Source organism: Brassica napus, chromosome A8, assembly GCF_020379485.1.
Source record: "Brassica napus cultivar Da-Ae chromosome A8, Da-Ae, whole genome shotgun sequence".
Lineage (NCBI taxonomy): Eukaryota > Viridiplantae > Streptophyta > Magnoliopsida > Brassicales > Brassicaceae > Brassica > Brassica napus.
The window spans coordinates 2,423,792-2,442,996 of NC_063441.1; the positions used below are offsets into that span (position 1 = coordinate 2,423,792).

At 35.7% G+C, this 19,205-nt stretch overlaps 4 protein-coding genes and 1 long non-coding RNA gene across 6 annotated transcripts; all 5 read right to left on the reverse strand.

Moving 5' to 3' along the window:
• Positions 1–1,457: 1,457 nt before the first annotated feature.
• LOC106442108 (agamous-like MADS-box protein AGL97) lies at positions 1,458–5,321 on the reverse strand. The gene has a single exon (XM_048737558.1). The coding sequence runs from the start codon at positions 4,865–4,867 to the stop codon at positions 4,037–4,039; it is 831 nt and encodes a 276-aa protein (XP_048593515.1). The 5' UTR covers positions 4,868–5,321; the 3' UTR covers positions 1,458–4,036.
• Positions 5,322–5,952: 631 nt separating this feature from the next.
• On the reverse strand, positions 5,953–9,203 carry LOC106439061 (polyadenylate-binding protein RBP47A-like). Its single transcript, XM_022716483.2, has 6 exons — positions 8,634–9,203; positions 7,593–8,076; positions 7,362–7,429; positions 7,155–7,285; positions 6,979–7,072; positions 5,953–6,408 (listed from the first exon to the last, which is right to left on the reverse strand). The coding sequence occupies exons 1-6, from the start codon at positions 9,000–9,002 to the stop codon at positions 6,280–6,282; spliced, it is 1,275 nt and encodes a 424-aa protein (XP_022572204.2). The 5' UTR covers positions 9,003–9,203; the 3' UTR covers positions 5,953–6,279.
• A 4,870-nt stretch (positions 9,204–14,073) lies between these two features.
• Positions 14,074–14,641, reverse strand: LOC125576984. Of its 2 annotated transcripts, XR_007315302.1 has the most exons (4): positions 14,552–14,641; positions 14,420–14,467; positions 14,279–14,346; positions 14,074–14,190 (listed from the first exon to the last, which is right to left on the reverse strand). It is a non-coding gene; the product is annotated as an uncharacterized LOC125576984 (long non-coding RNA). The 2 variants fall into 2 exon arrangements; XR_007315301.1 differs by having other exon boundaries at positions 14,279–14,467.
• A 382-nt stretch (positions 14,642–15,023) lies between these two features.
• Positions 15,024–15,620, reverse strand: LOC125576985 (serine/threonine-protein kinase PEPKR2-like). Its single transcript, XM_048737559.1, has one exon. The coding sequence runs from the start codon at positions 15,562–15,564 to the stop codon at positions 15,238–15,240; it is 327 nt and encodes a 108-aa protein (XP_048593516.1). The 5' UTR covers positions 15,565–15,620; the 3' UTR covers positions 15,024–15,237.
• Positions 15,024–17,011, reverse strand: LOC125577437 (serine/threonine-protein kinase PEPKR2-like). Its single transcript, XM_048738951.1, has 3 exons — positions 16,746–17,011; positions 16,086–16,690; positions 15,024–16,016 (listed from the first exon to the last, which is right to left on the reverse strand). Exons 1-3 carry the CDS (start codon positions 17,009–17,011, stop codon positions 15,628–15,630), a joined length of 1,260 nt encoding a protein of 419 aa, XP_048594908.1. The 3' UTR covers positions 15,024–15,627.
• Between the last annotated feature and the right edge of the window lie 2,194 nt (positions 17,012–19,205).

Sequence of the window (19,205 nt, forward strand, 5' to 3'; positions counted from 1 at the left end):
TATTTTTCATTTTTCACTAAAACAAACCCTTATAATATTTAATTTATTTCATATTTTTTTAAAAATAAAAATATATATTCCATTTTCACTAAAACAAACCTTTTAAATATCTAAATAATTTTGTAAATATAATTAAAATCATGTATAATTTTGTATTAAATTTACGATATAAATTTAATATAACATTTTTCAATTTAATCTTGGATCCCTAACAGATATGATTTTCAATTTAAAAATTTGTACCACATGATTAAAAATGTGCTATCAATATGAACAATCGGTTTACAAATGATATTCTGATAGTACAATCGATTTGTGTTATTAAATATAGTGATCGGTTTAATTTATATTTTATAATAGGAGTATATGAATAATTTGTGAACATAAATGTAATCAATCTTATTTCTATATAGATTAAGTTTATATATTATTCATTAATGCCATTATTTTGTACTATTTTATCTTGTGCAGTTTTAAAAATGCAATATGTATTGTACTAATTTATGTCATTAACTTAAATGGCTGAGAAATGATTAAAAAAATGTTTCATATGAATATATTTATTTTCAATCAGTTCATCATAAAATGTAATGGCATGTATAAATGTTAATTGTATAACTAGATTTGAATCCGCACATACGTGTGGATATATGTTTGTTTTTAAAATAACATTTAAAATATAAAATAAGTTATAAAGATATATATTTAATATCAATTTTTATGTATATAATTTTATGATAATTTGAAAAAGAATTGGGATATACTATTCAATTTCGAAATTAGTTACTGAAATATATATATATATATATAGTTTGGTCTAGACTAAATATGATACAAAAAATAATTTCATAATGGCAATGTATTTGGCTTTTTTAAGAATGTTATTGTTTAGATGTATATAATGTTTCTGTTTGAAAATATCCTATATGCATCAATTTAGGATAATTAGTTCAATTTCTAATTAATGGCCTAACATAGACTTTTGTATGGTAGATAAAAAATATGACCCTAAATTAATATATTAGACGTGATGTATCATAGATGAAAGATTGCAAAAATAATCCAAGAGTTATGAAGTAATACAACCAAAATATTAAAATCTAGATAACCAATAGACAATATAATAAACCTCAATAAAACAAAAATAATGTAGAAAAATGCAGATTTAAAATGACAAAGACGATACACTACCATTTTTGGTTCAATAATTTAAATGAAACAACAGTTTTATGTAGTATAGGTTATTGAGTCAAATATTTAAATCATACAAATAATTCGATATAACATGTATGTATAACCAAAACCTACATATAGGTTAACATAGATATATGACCATAATTTAAAATACAAGTATACTCTCAATGAAATATCTAAGTTAATGTTAAATTAAGTGTCATTTTCCGTAAATATAAGTTAAAATTAATAAGAAAAATACCACCGATAATTTAAAAAAATAAATCAAATTACTGCATGTGAACTATAAAATTTTATATCACTAATCATGTAAAACAAATATGTATGTATGCATGCTTATAAAAGTTGAAATAATTACCAGCAGCAAGGTTGTGTAGGTCAAGATCTAGTATTGTTTTACAAGGAGTCATGAGTTACTTTTCATCAATACAAAACTGATCGAGTCGGTGTTCCTACTACGAAATGGAAGTGTTAATAGTGTCTCCTCTAGAGTACGGAACGTATGTATGTGTGGCCAGTAGCGTGAAGATATATCAATTGATTCTACCTTTTTTTCTGAATAAAGGCACAATACGTTATGCTTTCTGTACTAATCAGTGGCCCATCTCGTCGTCGGTCGTTTATATTGTACATGCGCATAGGGCTTAGAAGTGTACAAGTAAGCGTTGGATCTAAGATTTAATTATGATACCACGCATGCATGTGTTTACCTTTTAGCGGTATCTTTGAAAATTTATGAGTATCTTTGACGAACAAACACATAGTATAAAGTCACTATAAACACTTTATAAAGAAATAGCATAAACACATTATAAAAATATAGGAGGTTAAGAAGAACAAAATACATATTATATCATCACATACTAATGAATGATTTGTAACCAAAGCATATTATATCATCACATATAATTTCACGGCTTGCTTAAGAACAAGCTTTTTGGGTTCTAGCGACATTATCAAAAGCAAAAAATATGACATAGTCCTGACTCCTGCCTGAGTAGGAGACTCCTGCATTTTCCAACAAATAATAAAAATTAGCAACAGTAGAGGGAAAGCAGTGAGCGTCACATCAAGATCAGTGTTACCTAACTACGTTTGTATCCTATGAAGAGGTTCTGAAGGATTTGAGACCCCTGTACTTTTGTAAAACGTTTTCTTGCGGCTGATGTATGTCTACTTCATCTGGAAATTCTGAAGAACAAGCAAAAGTAGATATCAATGAGCACTTGAGAGATTCAGACACTCTACAAGGACTCAAATGAATATTTGCACATACACACAGACACATGATGATATCTATACAGAAAAGAACTCCAAAAAAAACACCAAAACCCTCTTGTCAAGTTTTTATCATCCTGAACAAATGAGTAGATTGGCTTATAGCTTTATCACGATACTTAATCACAATGTAAATCCAGTGACGCTATAGATACTGTTTGCAAAATTGCAAGTCACAAATGTAGGTAAGAAACAGCTTACCATCATCTCGGAGTCATTATGAGTTTCATTTAGTTAGAACCGATAACTCAGTTAGAACCACCTATGACAAAATCTCCTCAATGAAAGAAGCAAACAAACGCACGCAATGAATGATGTCATGTCTCGGCCATGTCCATGCATTTCAGAAGATCCTAATGAGGAGCCTTCAACACTTGTTTCATATTCAGGGCATGTATCCCACTTAAGTAGCAATATAAAAAGAAAAAAGAACTAATCTTTGGTAAGGGAATCAATACACATACTGTAGATGCAAGCAGGCTTTAAAATATACTCAGAAGAAGTGACTCCAGAATCATCATCATCACTAGATAATAGCTTTAAAATATCTTCACCAAGTGAATTCAAAGCCACAGTGAAACACTGAAACACTCTCAGCTTGTTTGAGCTGGTCTATAATTTTCACCAAGTGAATTCAAGGCTTAGAACTGAAACACTGCACAAGTGATTCCATTCAAGTTGTTGTTGTTGTCTGAGGTACATAGATCTTTGACCTTTATCTGTTATTGGCTTCTTATTAACTCTGGAAACACTCTGTGACACAAAACTATGTTTTATATGTTTGCACTTGAACATGTAATTACCTGAGGGATCCAACACATATAGAGTAATAAGATTGCATCCAAGTCAATTTCACGGTTGGTGTACAAATGGGATAGGTTTAAGATCTTCAAGAAGACACCAAACTCAACTGGCCCCTCTCAACTTATTGTCTAAAATTTGAAGTGTGTGTAGTGAAGATGTTCTGCAATTGTTTAGATTGTTATTATTGATGCTTTAGTAGTGACTAGTGACAAATGTAGCAGAGAATCTTTAGTAATCATTTGAGTTGGTTATGAGCTAAGAGTGGATCCAGCCTTTGTTCATAGAGCATCAGTTTTGTAAAGATTGAGTAATACAATGGAAAGCTCACTGCTCAGCTTGTTTGAGCTGGTCTATAACTTCTTGTAACTGAAGAAGCGAGAGAGATCAATAATTAAGCAGAAAAGATGAGAAATGTTTTGCAGCTGAAGATGTGATCTGTCCAAACACAATAATCAGAAGAATATAAACAAACACGACAGTGAAAAGTGTAAAAAAAGTAGTCATCCACTGTGTAAAGAAAGATTTTATTGAAAAAAGAATCATATGATTATGGACAACAAAAATACAAATACTGAACTGAACTAAAAAGAATAATACAACTGAATCTCTTATCAGTTATCATTACCGAAGCTGAACCTGTTTGAGTTGCATCAGTTTTCTCTTATCTGATGTAAAAAGAAAAACTGATCCAAGATCAAACAGGACTCTCCTCAAATATAACATACGAACTAGTCAGTACCTAGTAATCATTGACTCATCATCACATGAGAAAAGAAGCCACAAACTCAGCATCAAGGTCGGCCAAACCTTCAAAAATTGTATCCAAATCAAGATTAGCTAGATCAAGATCAAGCAGGTTTTGATCATTCAATCCTCCTCCTGCAGCAGCAGCAGCAGGTGATAACAGAGCCTTCATGTTGTTGCTGCAATAATTTTCAGAAACAGCCTCAATCTGATGATGATGATCATCCTCACCAGGAGGAGTTGCTGATAAAGCAGCGTTGTTGTTGTTGTTGTTGTTGAAGAAACTGTCACAAACAGCGATGATCTGATCATCCTCTGTACTGATCAGCGTTGTTTGATCATTACTCATGTCCTCCATCTTCTCAAGCGAACCTTCTCTTTGATCAAAATCAATAGCTTCATCCTCACGCAACCTCTCGGCAGCCTTCCACAGTATGTGCATGGACTCCATCGCTTCCATGATTTCATCCCGGCTCTTACTCGCAAGAAGCTTCTCGTCCTCCCACCAGTAGCCGAGACCGAGTTCCTTACGAGCCATGCAAACAGCGATGTCCTCCCGCATCTCTTTGCTGTCTTCCGGAACAGGAGGAGGAGCGGGCCTTTGACCGGAGAGATACGCAGAGACAACCGAATCCACCGAGGAGTGTCCGAAGGAGAAGAAAGAGACGTTGGAATTGGAAGAAGAGGGAGTTGCTAAGATAGCGATCTGAGCGTCGCCGAGAAGACAGAGCTGTGCGGCCTTACTGAAGAGACCATCTCTTCTCTTCGTGAAAGTTACAGCCTTTGAGCTTTTATCTGTAATCTTCTTTATCTCTGCCTTCCTCTTCGTTCCTCCTCTTTTCACCATTGTCGAAGAAAACGAAACCCTAGTTTTCAATATTACAGAGCGAAGAAACTAGACAAAGTCGAGTGCTAAGTAAGTTAGCAAGTAAGCACTCTCTATCTATCGGGTCGGTATATATATATATAGGTTTTGTTGTTGTAATTAACTTATCCGCTAATCAGTCATTAACTTAGACTATTTCCTTTTTCACTACTAATCAGTAATTAAACATGAATTAACTTACAATGTTTCCCTTTTTCCAACTAACACAAAACCATACCGGTTCGGTTAACCCTAATTTATTTACTTACCCAAATTGGTTCGAGTGATGCAAATTAATTAATTACCGAACCTAACCGGTTCTTCTTTTTTTTTCCTGTTCTTCTCTAGCTTTTAATCTCTATATGATTTCTCAGTTGGCTCTGTCTGGATTTCTTATTAAACAAGATAGCTGCGCTTTTGAACTTATTGGCTTGCTTCTTCATCTCCCCTATAGACAGCCATGACTGATGTAAATCAAGATGTGCATAGCTTTTTGCATCTTTGCTTTATTTATACGTTTTACGAATCCTTTTTGACTTACTACAAATCTTAGGTCTTTTTCAAAAACACATGTTCACCTCTTAGACTTAGCTGTTATCTCTTTTTGTGGGTGTTTGCTGTAGTATTGGTAAGACAAGGGAACAAGTTCTGTAACTGTAATATCATGAGCTTGGTAAACGTCACAAAGAATGTGTCGACAAGAAGCTTACTGATATGTGTGAGAAGACTCAAGAAGAGTGCTTATAGATAATTTGACGTAGTATTGAGATTTTGCTGTGGCAGATTGGATACTTGACAGTGCTTAGAGATATGATGATTACAACCAGACCATTGCTCAGTCTTTAAAATAGACCCTTTTGATGAAATTATTGCTTGATGCTCGCAGATTGAAGGCTAGAGAAGCTGAGAAAAACTTTTGCTTGATGCTCTCAGAGTGATCAGTGATCACATTGTGGCGGTTATTCAAAAACTCTAGTGAATCTTTTTCTGAGGATTGGTCTTTGTCTTCTTTTAGTTTTAACTGTTGTTCCAAATGAATCAATTTCTCTTTGTTGTACACAAACCTATTAACTCTCTACTATAAATTTCTTGAAAAAATAACTATCAAAGCAATGCAACATGACGAATAAAACTTAAAAGAAACTGAGAATGAAATTCAAGTTTAAGAAAATGTTGGCAGAGACTGAGACAGCAAGATAAGCAAAATTCAAATCCAGGATACTAAACCCTCTTTGGACTTTAGAAGTTTTTAGTTTTGTTGTTGCGAGCTAACCCCTGAACCAACAACTAATCATCGGATCCCTCTGACATTCCAATGGATTGTTTTAGAAACCAATGCCCCTAAGTCCAGGACTCACGAGGGTCTTTTGTTGATAGAGACATAACCAACACTTTCAAGAAGCTCCAGGGACAGCAGCCGCTGCAGTAGCATACATGTTTGAGTCTTGATTAGCATATCCGTTGCTGTAACCTTGTCCTCTTGAGTATCCTCCGTTCCACTGGTGTCCCGCTTCACCTCTCCACTGTCATTTTAAGAGATTACCAAAGTTGAAAATCAGTAATGGATGCAAATTCCCAGAAAGGGTTGATAAGTATTGGACATTCATTTTAGAGATTAAGTTAATTAGTTCATTGATTACAACAACTTAAGACATGAAACTAAGACAACAACAATATTATATAAGACAGTATAATGACGTGGTTTTCTACTAGCTTCATTATATATCTGGATAGCTGTAAAGTCCTAAAAACACAGGACGATCAACAACTGTTGAGATTAGATAAAGTTCAGGGAGATGACAAGTGGGCCAAGGAGGCATGCATTTGATTTGTCAATCAAAATATTCAACAAATAACACAGGAATGTGTTAGTTCCACTACATTATTATGGCCCGCAAAACACCTACTATCCATTGTCAACCATTGATTTTGGCTTCAACGATTTCTACAACTTTATCCACCACATGGAGACAAGAAAAACAAAGACACCAATGTAATCTAAAACTAAGTTTTGACATAGACCATACTAATAAAACTGCATGTAAGGCTCCATTAAGACAAAACACACTAATCCAACTTAAGCTTTCATGTACCTGTCTGTTTGGGCTTCGTCCCCAAGAAAGCCGGACAGTGTTTTTCCCGATGACTGTCCCGTTCAAATTCTCAATGGCTTCTTCAGCACTCTTCCTGTCAAAACCAGTGGCACATCACTTTGCAAAGTCCCACGCTACCAGATGAGCAAGCTGACAAGCACAGTTCATGTTCGTACCTGTTACCAAATTGGACAAAACCGCATCCTTTTCCTACTGGAATCTTCACCGAAACAACCTCCCCAAACTGGGAGAAAGGCTGCATGAGGTCTTCTTCAGTAACATCAGCATCAATGCCGCCAACAAATATCTGCAATGTGATAAAAAGACAATGAGCAGTGAGGTGTGTATTGTTGTTAGCAGAGGAATCAGCTAAGAGAACTCACTGTTGAGTTATTTGAATCTCCATCAGACGCTGAACCATTCGCTCCATGTCCACCAGCTAATGTCAGAGCTAATTATAAAAATATACATATCACTTCAAATGCTAAGTTAAAAACATTAAGACAACTTACTACTCAAGTAAATGCTTAATACAAATAACTAAAAATTGTAAAAAAAAAAAACACAAAACAGAGAGAAAACATTTTAGTCATAAAGATTAAACCATCACTTACCTTGTGAACCATTTTGTTGGCCATAAGCAGATGCTCTTTTAGGAGTTGCAATACCAACACGCATCTGCCTGCTTGAGCAGAAAGCACCATTCATCTCAGTCAACGCCCTTGACCGCTCGCTCTCATCACCAAACCTGACAAAGCCGTAACCTTTGGAACGTCCAGTGTTGGAATCAATCACGACCTTTGCACCTTTGACAGATTGATACCCAGCAAAAGTCTCGAGCAGTAGAGCATCAGTCACGTCTGGAGCCAAGTCTCCCACGAATATCGACAGGTCAGGACCACCGTTTTCTGAGGCTCTCTTTTCACCAGTGCTGAAAGACGCCCAGTTTAGACGGAAGGGTTGGTCTGCGTTGGGCATGGTTACACCGCTGTAGCTCTGAAGGACTTCCTCAGCTGCCGAACGCGAAAGAAACTCCACAAAACCATACCCTTCTGACTGATTCGTTTGCTTGTTTCTTATCACTTTAACAGAAGAAACCTGCATTAATAACAAAACAAAAAACCATAAGCTAAAAAAGGAAAGAGAAAAAAAAACAACTTTAATAGCTAAACAGAACACTGGTCTGATTAATGAAAAGGACGACCAGTTGAGAAACGGTCTCGTGACATGTTAAAAGGTGGCAAATGTACTTTTATTGCCCTACGAAAATGAACTTTAAATGTTGTTCTTTTTAAAGTCAACGTACTTGTCCAATTACCATAAATGTCAACCTTTTGGCTTCTACGCAATCACACAATGGTCACTTATTACATCTAAAAGCATACAAAAAAGTTTCTAAATTTTACATTGAGTTCATGACAAGGAATGCATGGCCTGATTTGGACATAGTCAAGTGAAACATTGGCATATAAATCCCAAATTTCAGGAAATAATTTACATAAACATAGGTCTACAAAGTTGTTTTAATTTTTTTTTAATCAAAATCATTACTAAATTGACTTATCTCCAAATCTCAAGATCTGTAAACGGATGTTACATCTATCACTTTCGTTGTCCGAACCAAAAAAGAAAGATTCATGAAGAATGGTAATAACCTCGTTGGTGTGAGAGAAACATGTGTGGAGATAAGTCTCGTCCATCCAATGAAGAAGATCACCAACCCAGAGAGTCTTCACATCATCTCCACCAGATCCACCACGCTGCTGCTGCTGCTGCTGGTGATAAGGAGCGTAGTGAAACTGAGGAGGATGCTGATAGTGACCTTGGGTGTACGGTGCGTATTGGTGAGGATACATCATCATATGCTGCTGCTGCTGCATCATCGCCATTGGGTACTGCATCGCCGCCATCCATTGTTGCTGGTTTTGCCAGTGCTGTTGCTGCGGAGGAGGAGTCGGTTGCTGCAACGGTGGCGGCGTTGTTCCGGCTGATGACGAATCTGGACCGTTGTTTGTCGTCTGCATCTTTGAAGAATCCTGATCCGATCTGGAGTACTCACTCACCACCTCTGCTGGAATTCAAAACCTCTTTCTCTCTCGGTGTAATGGAGAAAAGCTTGTTGTGGAGCTTCTCTGTTAATGGTGGAAGCGAGGGGAGAGAGAGAGAGGATTAGATTTGGTCTTTAGAGGATAATGGAGGCGGAGAGAGAGAGAGAAGAGAGAGTGTTGTGTAGATTCGGAGGGTTTAAGGTCTGAAAGAGAAGTGGTGGGAACGTGGGACCCAGTTACATCCTCAAAGTTAGATCCAACGTTTCTGATTCGACCGAATTTTTAGGGTTGACATCAACTCATGACAGTTGATGATGATCCAAGTGCTAAATTGGGCAAATAAAAAAAAATTGATTTGAAAATTCCTTCAACGTTATTCGGATAAATACATACACTAACAATTAGAACAAAAATAGTAAACCATGCAAAACTTTTTTAATATTAGTAAATTTAAGTAATATACAAATAATACTTTAAGAATTATAAAAAGCTCCAACATGAGACCACCCATCTGTTCAGATATCCATCCATCAACGTTCAACATTGCATCCATCATTGCAGAAGCAATTCCTTGACCACTCTGTCTTGTTTAAACCGTTGTTTATCTGTAAATCGAACCTCTGGCAGCACTTCAATTCATCTGCAGCAAGACAAGACAAAACCAAATGAAAAGTATCAAACTACAACTTTCATTGAAAATAAGAAATAATTTCAACAATCGCACGGTTCCTCTATCAAGTTGCAGTTAAAATTCTACTATCTACAGTGCTTCGTCCTTTAAAAAATTCAGAAACTAAAGTTCCAAGCTAAAATTAAGAAGACCAGTTTTCAGTTAGTGAGTAATTTAAAGTCTAGCTTTAACGAAAAACAACATCTGCTGATAGGACGAGCACAGAGAGCAAGCGAGAATTTCTGCATTAAGAGGGCCAAAATCAGTAGACAGAAGAGATATTCAATAGATATACACACAGGCCCGGCTCTGGCCCAGTGCTGGAGGTGCATTTGCACAGGATCCATTTCATTTTTTGAAATTTTTCAGCTTAGTTTAGGGCTCCATTTAAAAAAAAAATATTTGTATGAAAAAATAGGTTTCAAAATTTATGTAGCACATAGCCCATTTTATGTTTGAAACGGGCCTGTATACACACACAAAAAAAACTTTCGTTTCTGGTACAGTGAATGTATAAGGAGACTGATCAACTACAAGAAATTAACAACGAGTTAAGAGGACATGAGGCTTAAGTTGAAAACCTGAACTATGTTTGTTGAGGACTTAAGAAAACTCTAGAGTACCTACTGCAACAAATTAAAGCAAACTCTCAAGCAAGATATGATAAGTTACCAACTTAAAGAAGGTCTTCCACGCAATAATTTTGCAACATGGGTCATCCCTAGCCCACACAGAGGATGTAAAGGGATAAACTAATTCCCTCCGGTTTTTCTTCCAGTCAACTGATCAAGTTGTACAAAACTCAATCTTGCGTACTGCCCATCTTCAGTAAAGATTGACTGATATATATTATAGGAGTTAAAACTTGGTTGCTCATTCACTTAATATGACACAAAACTATTGGTAAGTGATATACACAGAACATGACACTCAACATCAGAAAGCTCGGAGCCTGCCCACAGTTATATAATTTGATTATAACAGAGATGAATAAGAATATCAAACGATTCCACTATGGCCCAATAAGCTGGTTCCATTTGGACCATCACTTTTTGTTTAATACCATTGGGGTTTTTTACTGAGCCAAAAACCATAATCCTATTTTCAACGTTTTCTTTCTTTTATTTTATTAATGAGATTCACCTTTAGAAATACACTAGATCCTTTGTCCGCGCTACGCGCGGAAAATTGTGTTTGATATGTTACTTTTGATTTTGTTGTGTGGACTAAAAAATATAAAGAATAAACATGTTTTAAAGTATTAGAAGTGTAAGATTGAGTATAAGTGGAGTTCGATGCATTGATTTATGTTATTTGAATGTTGTATGTAGTTTTTCTATGTCATATTGTTATTTAATATTTTTGTTATATTAGTTTGGTTAAATAGCAAGATTGACTTTGGAATACATAGATAGGTTGGAAGATGATGGGATGTTTTTTTATTAGTTGTGGTTTGTTGATGATGATCTTATTTGTTGTCGAGAGTTTTTCCTCAAACTCATGCATTGAACTGAAATCTTATCCTGGAAACATGATAATAAATTATTCTAATAATTTAAATTTTATTTAAATACTTTTTATTTGTCATTGTTTTCCATATATAATTAAATATTCCAATATAAATAACTCAATATCTGAAAACAACTAACAATTTATAGAAATAAAATCGGGCGTAGCCCGGGAAAGTGTAAAATATAAGCAATAATAAAAACACACATATTATATTATTCAAAATATTATTACAGCAGAAAAAATCAGGTTTAAACTCAAAATCATTTTAAATTTTGATTTCCTAACTTATTTATTAATTCTATCTTTTGGATTTGTATTACTCAATTAGTGACTAACATTTTTTTTAAGTGTTAGTAAGAAACTAATCCTTCTAGAAGTATAGAAGTATGCATGAAAAATAAAATTGTTGAAAAAAAGTTTCTAACTTCAAAAAGGTTGAACCTAATTTTGTTTAAAAAAAATCTATTCTATTAAATTAGGAACATGACTTATTGATATATGTTTAGTCCAACAATTAAGAGAAACAAAAATCCAAAAAAAAAACATTAAGGAAAACAATGGTTTTTATAGGTTGTCTATTACTTAGGGGGAAAACAATTATTTGGTATTAATGTGTACAGACTTTGACAACATTCCTGCTAAGAACATGATAGAGGGTTTAGAGTACAGAACTATCCTCTTACTTGGGTAACTACTGATCACCTGCACAGCTCAAATACTTACTGGAGTTAACATGCAAACACTATCTGTTTTTTGTTTCTCACGGTTGGCGAGTTGAGGTTTGTTTTCTTGGTGATAAAGCTCATTTCTCGTCCTGGATATCCTCCAACCAAGGTCTCTCCCAAACCCTTCACAATCTGAGAAACGCAAGTTCTTGATTATTTTACTCAGAAAAGCATAAAAAGGAAGCAAGATCTTTTAATTTACCTCTTGTGTGTATTTCTGAAGGATCACCAATGACAGGATTGTTTCTGTGAATGACGAAAGCATAATCACCACATGATTCTTGAACCAGCACCGACATGCAGACGTCATCATGGGTCAACTCTAGTTTTCTACTGACGTAAGCTCTCACGTTCCACTTTGAAGCCCAGAGCTACATGTTGATGTTCAGAAGAACAGTAAAGTACTTGGTTCCTTTCTTACACACAACAAACTCTTAAGAGATTGTTACCTTTTTAATTGCCACCCATGATCGGTTCCAGCTTGATTCATCTCCATGATACGACATTCTTTCACTTCTCAGTTTGTGAATCAGTTCATTTCTCTACCAAAGAGTTCAAAAACTCATCATGTGATGCATCTAGAAAAGCATGAGCAGAGGATGGGAAGAAAAAAATAATTATATGTCTAGTTATTACCAGAGCCTTTGGTGCGCTCATTTGTAAGACAGCTTCTTGAATCTCCTTAAGTCTTGCCATGTCGCCCCTGTTAGGAAAAACTTTAAGGGCAGAGACCTTGTGTGTTACATCCTGAAAAGCGATGGATCCAACAAAAAAAATATTTCTTGCTGCCCCATCTGTTCCAACCACTCTCCAACAGAGTTGTGCAAGAAAGAAATGGTTAAACTCTGATCAGTATCGATAAATATCTTGTTTTTTCTGAAGCGTAAAAAATTAGAAGGCTGTATAAAAAACAGAGCAAAGCTGCGATTTTAAAAACAGAGCAAAGCTGCGAACTTTGTAATCTCCAAAACAGAGCAAAACTGAAAAGAAATTACATTTCCATTGTGTTGGTAACTTGCTGAAATGGAGTCATGAGCATCGGTCCAAGCGACGGCCCTCTGTTCTGATAAACCCCAGATTCGAGCTTTGACATCTATGGAACCCATCATGGAGTTTCTTATTGTGTGCTAGAAGAGAATCATTATCCGATTTCAAAACATCGAACTGTTTCTTCAGAGTATCATAGTCTCTTTCAAGCTGCTTTGTCTTCAACCTAGCTTTCCTGTTCTGAAACCAATTTGCAATCTGCCTAGGCTGCAACCCTAAGGCCTTACCTAGCTGCATCTTCCTCTCAGACTCCAACTTGTTCCCTAGCTCGAAGATTTTCTCTAATGCCCTAACTTGCTCTAAATTCAGCCTCTTCTTCGTCCCTCCTAACATCATATGGGACCCATCATCTGATAGATTGTCTTCGTCGTGGTCGGGCTTCTTTGAGTTAGATGGTGGTGGTCTGATACTCCCGTGACCGTCATTGATCTGTTGATCATGTAGTTTCCTCCTCCTCCTACACCAAAAAAAAGGTTTAACACTTCAAATCATGATTTGGTAGTCTTAAACCCTTTTCATACTGTTATATACATGTGTAATTGTGTGTATATACACAGAGAGAAAGAGAGAGAGAGAGAGAGAGACTTTCCATAGAAGAGATGAGGAGGGCAAGAAGGGGGAGAGGTATGCAGTGGCGGACCTAGGATCTAATTTTAGGTGGGTCAAACCATGAAAAAAAATATAAAAGTGTCAATAGTGGAGTTTGAACCTGGGTTTAGGGGTGTCAGTAAGGGTATTTTACCAGAAGAGCTAGATGAATTCCATTGTTCATTTATACAAAGCACATATTTCTTCAAATTTAATGGGTGTCATCTGACACCCCATCTCTTAACGTGGATCCGCCACTGGAGGTATGAGAAGGTAAGTGATGAGCATTGTCTTCATGAAGTTGCTGAAACATGAGTCCATGCTGTGGAAAGGCCAACTTCAATCTCAGTCCTTGACTATTAATAATATTGCTCTTTTTCCTCCTCATACATATACATATATAAACGTATATGTCACACAAGCACAGAGGATTGAGCTGAACATAAGTCTTTTTCCTCCTCATGTCTGGTATGAGTCACTCTCATACCCGACATGATTCTTTTTGACTGAGTTAAGAGTTCAAAAAGTTACTGTAGTTGTTATGATGGAAGATATGAAGACACTCATCACAACCAACTCTCCATAGCCGAACTGTCTTGTCTTTAGAAGCTGAAAGAAGCAACTGCAAAAACCAATACCCAATTCATACGAAAAATGGATCAAGAAATCTCAAAAAAAAAAAACAAACAAAGAAAAGACCTAAAACTCACATTTGAGTCTGACCATGCCAAGTCCAAGACATCTCCAGTATGACCATGGAGTACTTGAAACGGTGTTTCTTCAGTATAAAAAGCTTTCTGAGGGAACAGAAACAATCGGCAATAGTAATGAAGTCAGCAATAAAATCTTACCATTCTTTCATCTTTCCATTTAGTGACGGTAGCCGGATCTGAAAATTTCTGTAAATAAAATTTGATTTGGTATTTATGAGTTCCTGTTAAACTTTTTGAACTTAAAATCTATTGAAGAAGAAGAAAAATAACCTTATTTTTGAAATTGTGTCGCCCATTTGCTGTTTCAAAGTCCACTCCATTGCCCGCTTTAAGCTTTTTGGGGATTATAAAGATCATCTGATTAATACAATATCAGGGCAGGTTATTCTTATGTGTTTTGATCCACCGATTAAACTCAATATACACACATTTTTCGTAGTTTTCATATAGAATTTCATGTTCTATCTTCTAGTATTATTTTAAGTTTTGTTTGTTAAATTCTGGTCGCTCGCGCTGACTCTGCGTCCCGAAAAAGAACAAGTCAATATCATGAGCCTTCGGACGATTCTTTCTTAGTTGCCAACTCTTATTTCAGATTAATAGAAGAGCTGAAGAGATTATAATAATTCTTTTTGAACATATGCACTATGAAAATATAAGTGACTGAGTTGAACACGAAAGAAACTCATTGATTGTTGCCGCCACGGTTAACGAAATGTCAAAAGATAATTCCGATACAAAAAACGGATCAAACACTTATGGCGTGTTCTATTTACACGAAGATCTGTACAACAAAGTCAGAAAACGTAGAAGGAAAAACCAGAATCAGATCATATCCAAACTATTAGAGAGAGCTATTACAATTTATATGAGATATAATGAGTCACTAAGATCATCATATCAGGGACAAACCCGTGTGACTTGGAGACTTGGACGAGTGTGTGAAACTGGTTTTGTCAGAAGGCTCGACAGAGTGTATTAGTAGTCGTGGTCAAGTTAGAAGAGTGTTGCTGCTCAATGGGGCTGTTCGTGGGACTACAGAGTCTGCTTCTCTTTGGTTCTGAGATCCTCACGTTGGAGATTGCAACCACAAGCACATCGACCACACCGCTTTCATCTTCTTCCTCCTCCCCTGTGTTGGAGAATGAATCAGTCGGTGAATCATCATATGTTGTCTTCTTCTCTCTGTTAGCTCTGTTTACGTCGGTTTTCTTTATCGGACTGCGAAGTTGAAGGCCGGGAGGAGATCCTGATTGACCCTTGTGCTTCGACTTGATACACATTGTCTTGAGCGTCCGGTCAGTGTAAAAAAGTATCCATGGATGCCCTGAAACACACAAGTGAAGCTAATGGTAAGCATTCCAAAAAAAAAAGGACAAACAAAAGATTAAAAGCCCATGCTGCAAGTTAAGCAGCTGGAAGAGATTGAAAGGCTTACTTAGCACTTCATCTGCAGTGATCCTAGCAGATTCGTCCCTTGTTACCATTGTTGACAATAGATCACGAGCTGGTTTGGACACAGACTCCCACACTCCAGAGTTGAGATCAAGCTTCACTTTCTTGATTGCTTCGAAAATAGCATCCAAAGAGTCTCCCTTAAACGGGAGCACACCGGACAAGAGAGCATATAAGAGGACTCCTGCACTCCAAACGTCGACTTTCTCTGAATAACTTTCAGAGAGAACTTCAGGTGCCACATAAGCAGGACTTCCCGCCAATCCAGACAATGTCTGACCTGTGCCATTGAACAAGCAGATAAGTAAAACCTTCACAGCTCAATATTACTAAGGAATCATACAATTACCTTTTGCAATTCTCATGGCGAGGCCAAAATCAGCAAGCTGAATCTTCCCAGCAGCTGTGAGAAGAATGTTCTCAGGTTTGATATCTCTATGCACAACCCCCATCTCGTGACAATAATTGATAACCAGCATTAGGTCCTTGAATATATTAGCTGCTCTCTGCTCAGAGTACCTCCCTTCCTTAACCATCTGATCAATCAAACGTCCCCCAGAACACAGCTCCATCACAAGATGGAAACAATCAGACTCTTCATACACAGCGTGCAACGTGACAACCCGAGGATGACCAGACAAATGCTGCATAATCTCAACCTCCCTGTGAACAGTCTCCTCCCCTTTCTTCAGAGTCTTACAAGCAAAGTCAATCCCATTACTCTTCGACCTACAGATCCTAACCGACCCGAACTTCCCTTTCCCGATGTTCGGACCAAAAACATAGTCATCGTCAATCTTATTCTTCCTACCAGTCTGAGTGGAAACGTCAATGCAACCAATCTTCCTCTTCAAACATCTCCCCGACGAAACCAGAGACGACGCACCGCAGGGAGGCGCAGTAGCGACGCCGGCGAGGCGTCTCTTGAAGGAGCCAGCAAAAAGAGAAACATTTCTTAATTTTTATTTTCTCCCGCTTTACATACTTTCATCACTTCACTTCTCAAAACCGAATCGTAAAAGTCAAAAACTCTCCAGCTTCAGAGCAATGGCACCCATTGATCCACACTCCTTCACCGACTCCTCCCACCCTCTCACCACTCACGTCTCCCTCTCCCTCTACCTCGACTTCAACGCCCCCACCATCCACGCCTCCGCTCTCCTCACCCTCTCCTCCCCCTTCTCCGGCAACCTCTCCCTCGACTCCCGTTCCATTTGCTGTTTCAAGGTCCACTCCATTGCCCGCTTTAAGCTTTTTGGGGATTATAAAGATCATCTGAGACAATAGTTTGAAGTCTGCAAGTTACAATCAATATAGACTCGATCTTGGTTCGAGATTAGCACAAGCATATGTGTCCAGTACTACAGTATATATAAATGAAAAGGGAGGAGTAACTAAGCTAATAAGGGGATGAAGGAATAAGAACCTGGGGAACATGTTGTTCTTGACCGCTTTTTGGCCATATTTTCTCCAACGATAGCCACCATCAATAATATCAACTTGGCTCCATAGAAATCAAAAAGTTGACTTTGTGTTTCTCAGAGGAGTCTGAATCGCCGGAGACAGAGTTGGTGGAGGAGACACCGGTTTAGCCGGTATGTCTGATCGGTGGGGATTTGCCATTCAATTTCATGCGGATTTGGCTTCCTGAGAGGATTCTCTGGATTTTGATTGGAACCAGGAAATGGTGAAAAGGTTTATAAGAAATAGATGGAGAGGGAGGTGAAACGAAAGACATTAAAGATGAGAGTAAAGAGAAAGTTTGATTGTCAGTGGTGATGAAGATCGCGAAAAGGAGAAACGGAGAAGATGAAGCGAGTGAAAGGGAATCGATCTACGATTCAATTGTGGGATTAGGGTTTGTGAAATCGGGTTCACCAAAACCGTGATATTGCTTTGTTACAAGCAGAGGTGACGTGGCGGAGAGCTGTTTTCCTATTGGCCGATTTAATTGTCCTACGTGGACACACTCACTACTCCTCATATAACCCTTTTAGTATATGTTAGATTATCCTCCTAGGTGTTTTGCCCGCGATGCGGGTTTAAATATTTTCATAATTTTTGAAATTTTTTTTGTACACTATATTCATTATACTAAAATAAATTTTAATATAACTTAATATTATATTTTTAATTATATAATTAAAAACTTTATTTGATTAATATTTAGTTATGTAATTTATGTTTTTAACTTTTTAAGATAACAATACAATATATATATATATAAATTATTATTTTTATTATATTTTTAGATTTTGAATAATTCAATATTCTATTTTTAATTATATAGTTAAGAATTTTATTTTATTAATATTTAGTTATATAATTCATGTTTTTAACTTTTTACTAAAATACTTTTTCAGATAACAATACAATATATACATAAATTATCTCTTTTTTAAATTATATTTTAAGATTTTGGATAATTCTTACTAATATTAATTTTATTAAATTATCTAATCAAATAAATTAAATTTTCGTTTTTATTTTTAATTTAGTTATACATTTTATTCATTAAGGGTATAAACGTTATTAACCACTCTAACTTTTAACGTGAGAGCTCGATTCCAAAAATTTACTTCGCAAATAATAATAGTATAGATAGATAGATATATATAATGATTTCAGTCAATTAAAATCCATAATATTTTAATAAACAATATAATTTTCTGAATTTTACATAATAAATACATAAAATCAAAATTTCTTTTCAAACAAATATTTTACTATTACAATTAAGAAAGAAAAAAAATCATTTAACGTTCATTTTAATTATTTTAAAAAAATTACAGAATGGATTTTCATTTAAAGTAAAGAAAATATTGTTACTTTTACTAAATAAAATATTCATAAATTTAGTTGCATTCTATGTTGCTTCAACAATCGAACCATCAATAAACCATGTTTTCGTTTTAATGCAGAAAGGAAAGCGTTTATCTCAATTAATTATTTATTATGTTTTCTTCCGGTTGGAACATTGAAGTAATTGTTGCTATAGATTATCGAATTATAAATACAAAGGCATAACAATGGTGTAATACATATCCGAATTAGTAAAAGTTAAACAGAAATAAGCTATAATTTTAGGGAGTAAAAATGATATAAAACAAAAAGAGCAATTGCAGTTGATATACACGATAGAAAGATTATACGAAAGTTAATATATATATATATATATATAACAATTTTGAGTAATTTTGAGAAATCCAAAAAAAATACTTGAAAATAATTTAATACCTTAAACATACCCAAATTTTGACCTAAAATCTGATATGAAAACATGAAAAAATAATCGTAATTTTATTTGATTATCATTTTATGATTTCTGAATCTGAACTGGAGGTGAAAATTTTGATCGAAAAAAAAAACAAGTGAAAATATGTGTAACACAAAACGTCACTTTAGCCTGACATGGCATAACTCAGGCAAGGAATATCTACTTTACACGGACATCGCTAGAGGACAAGGG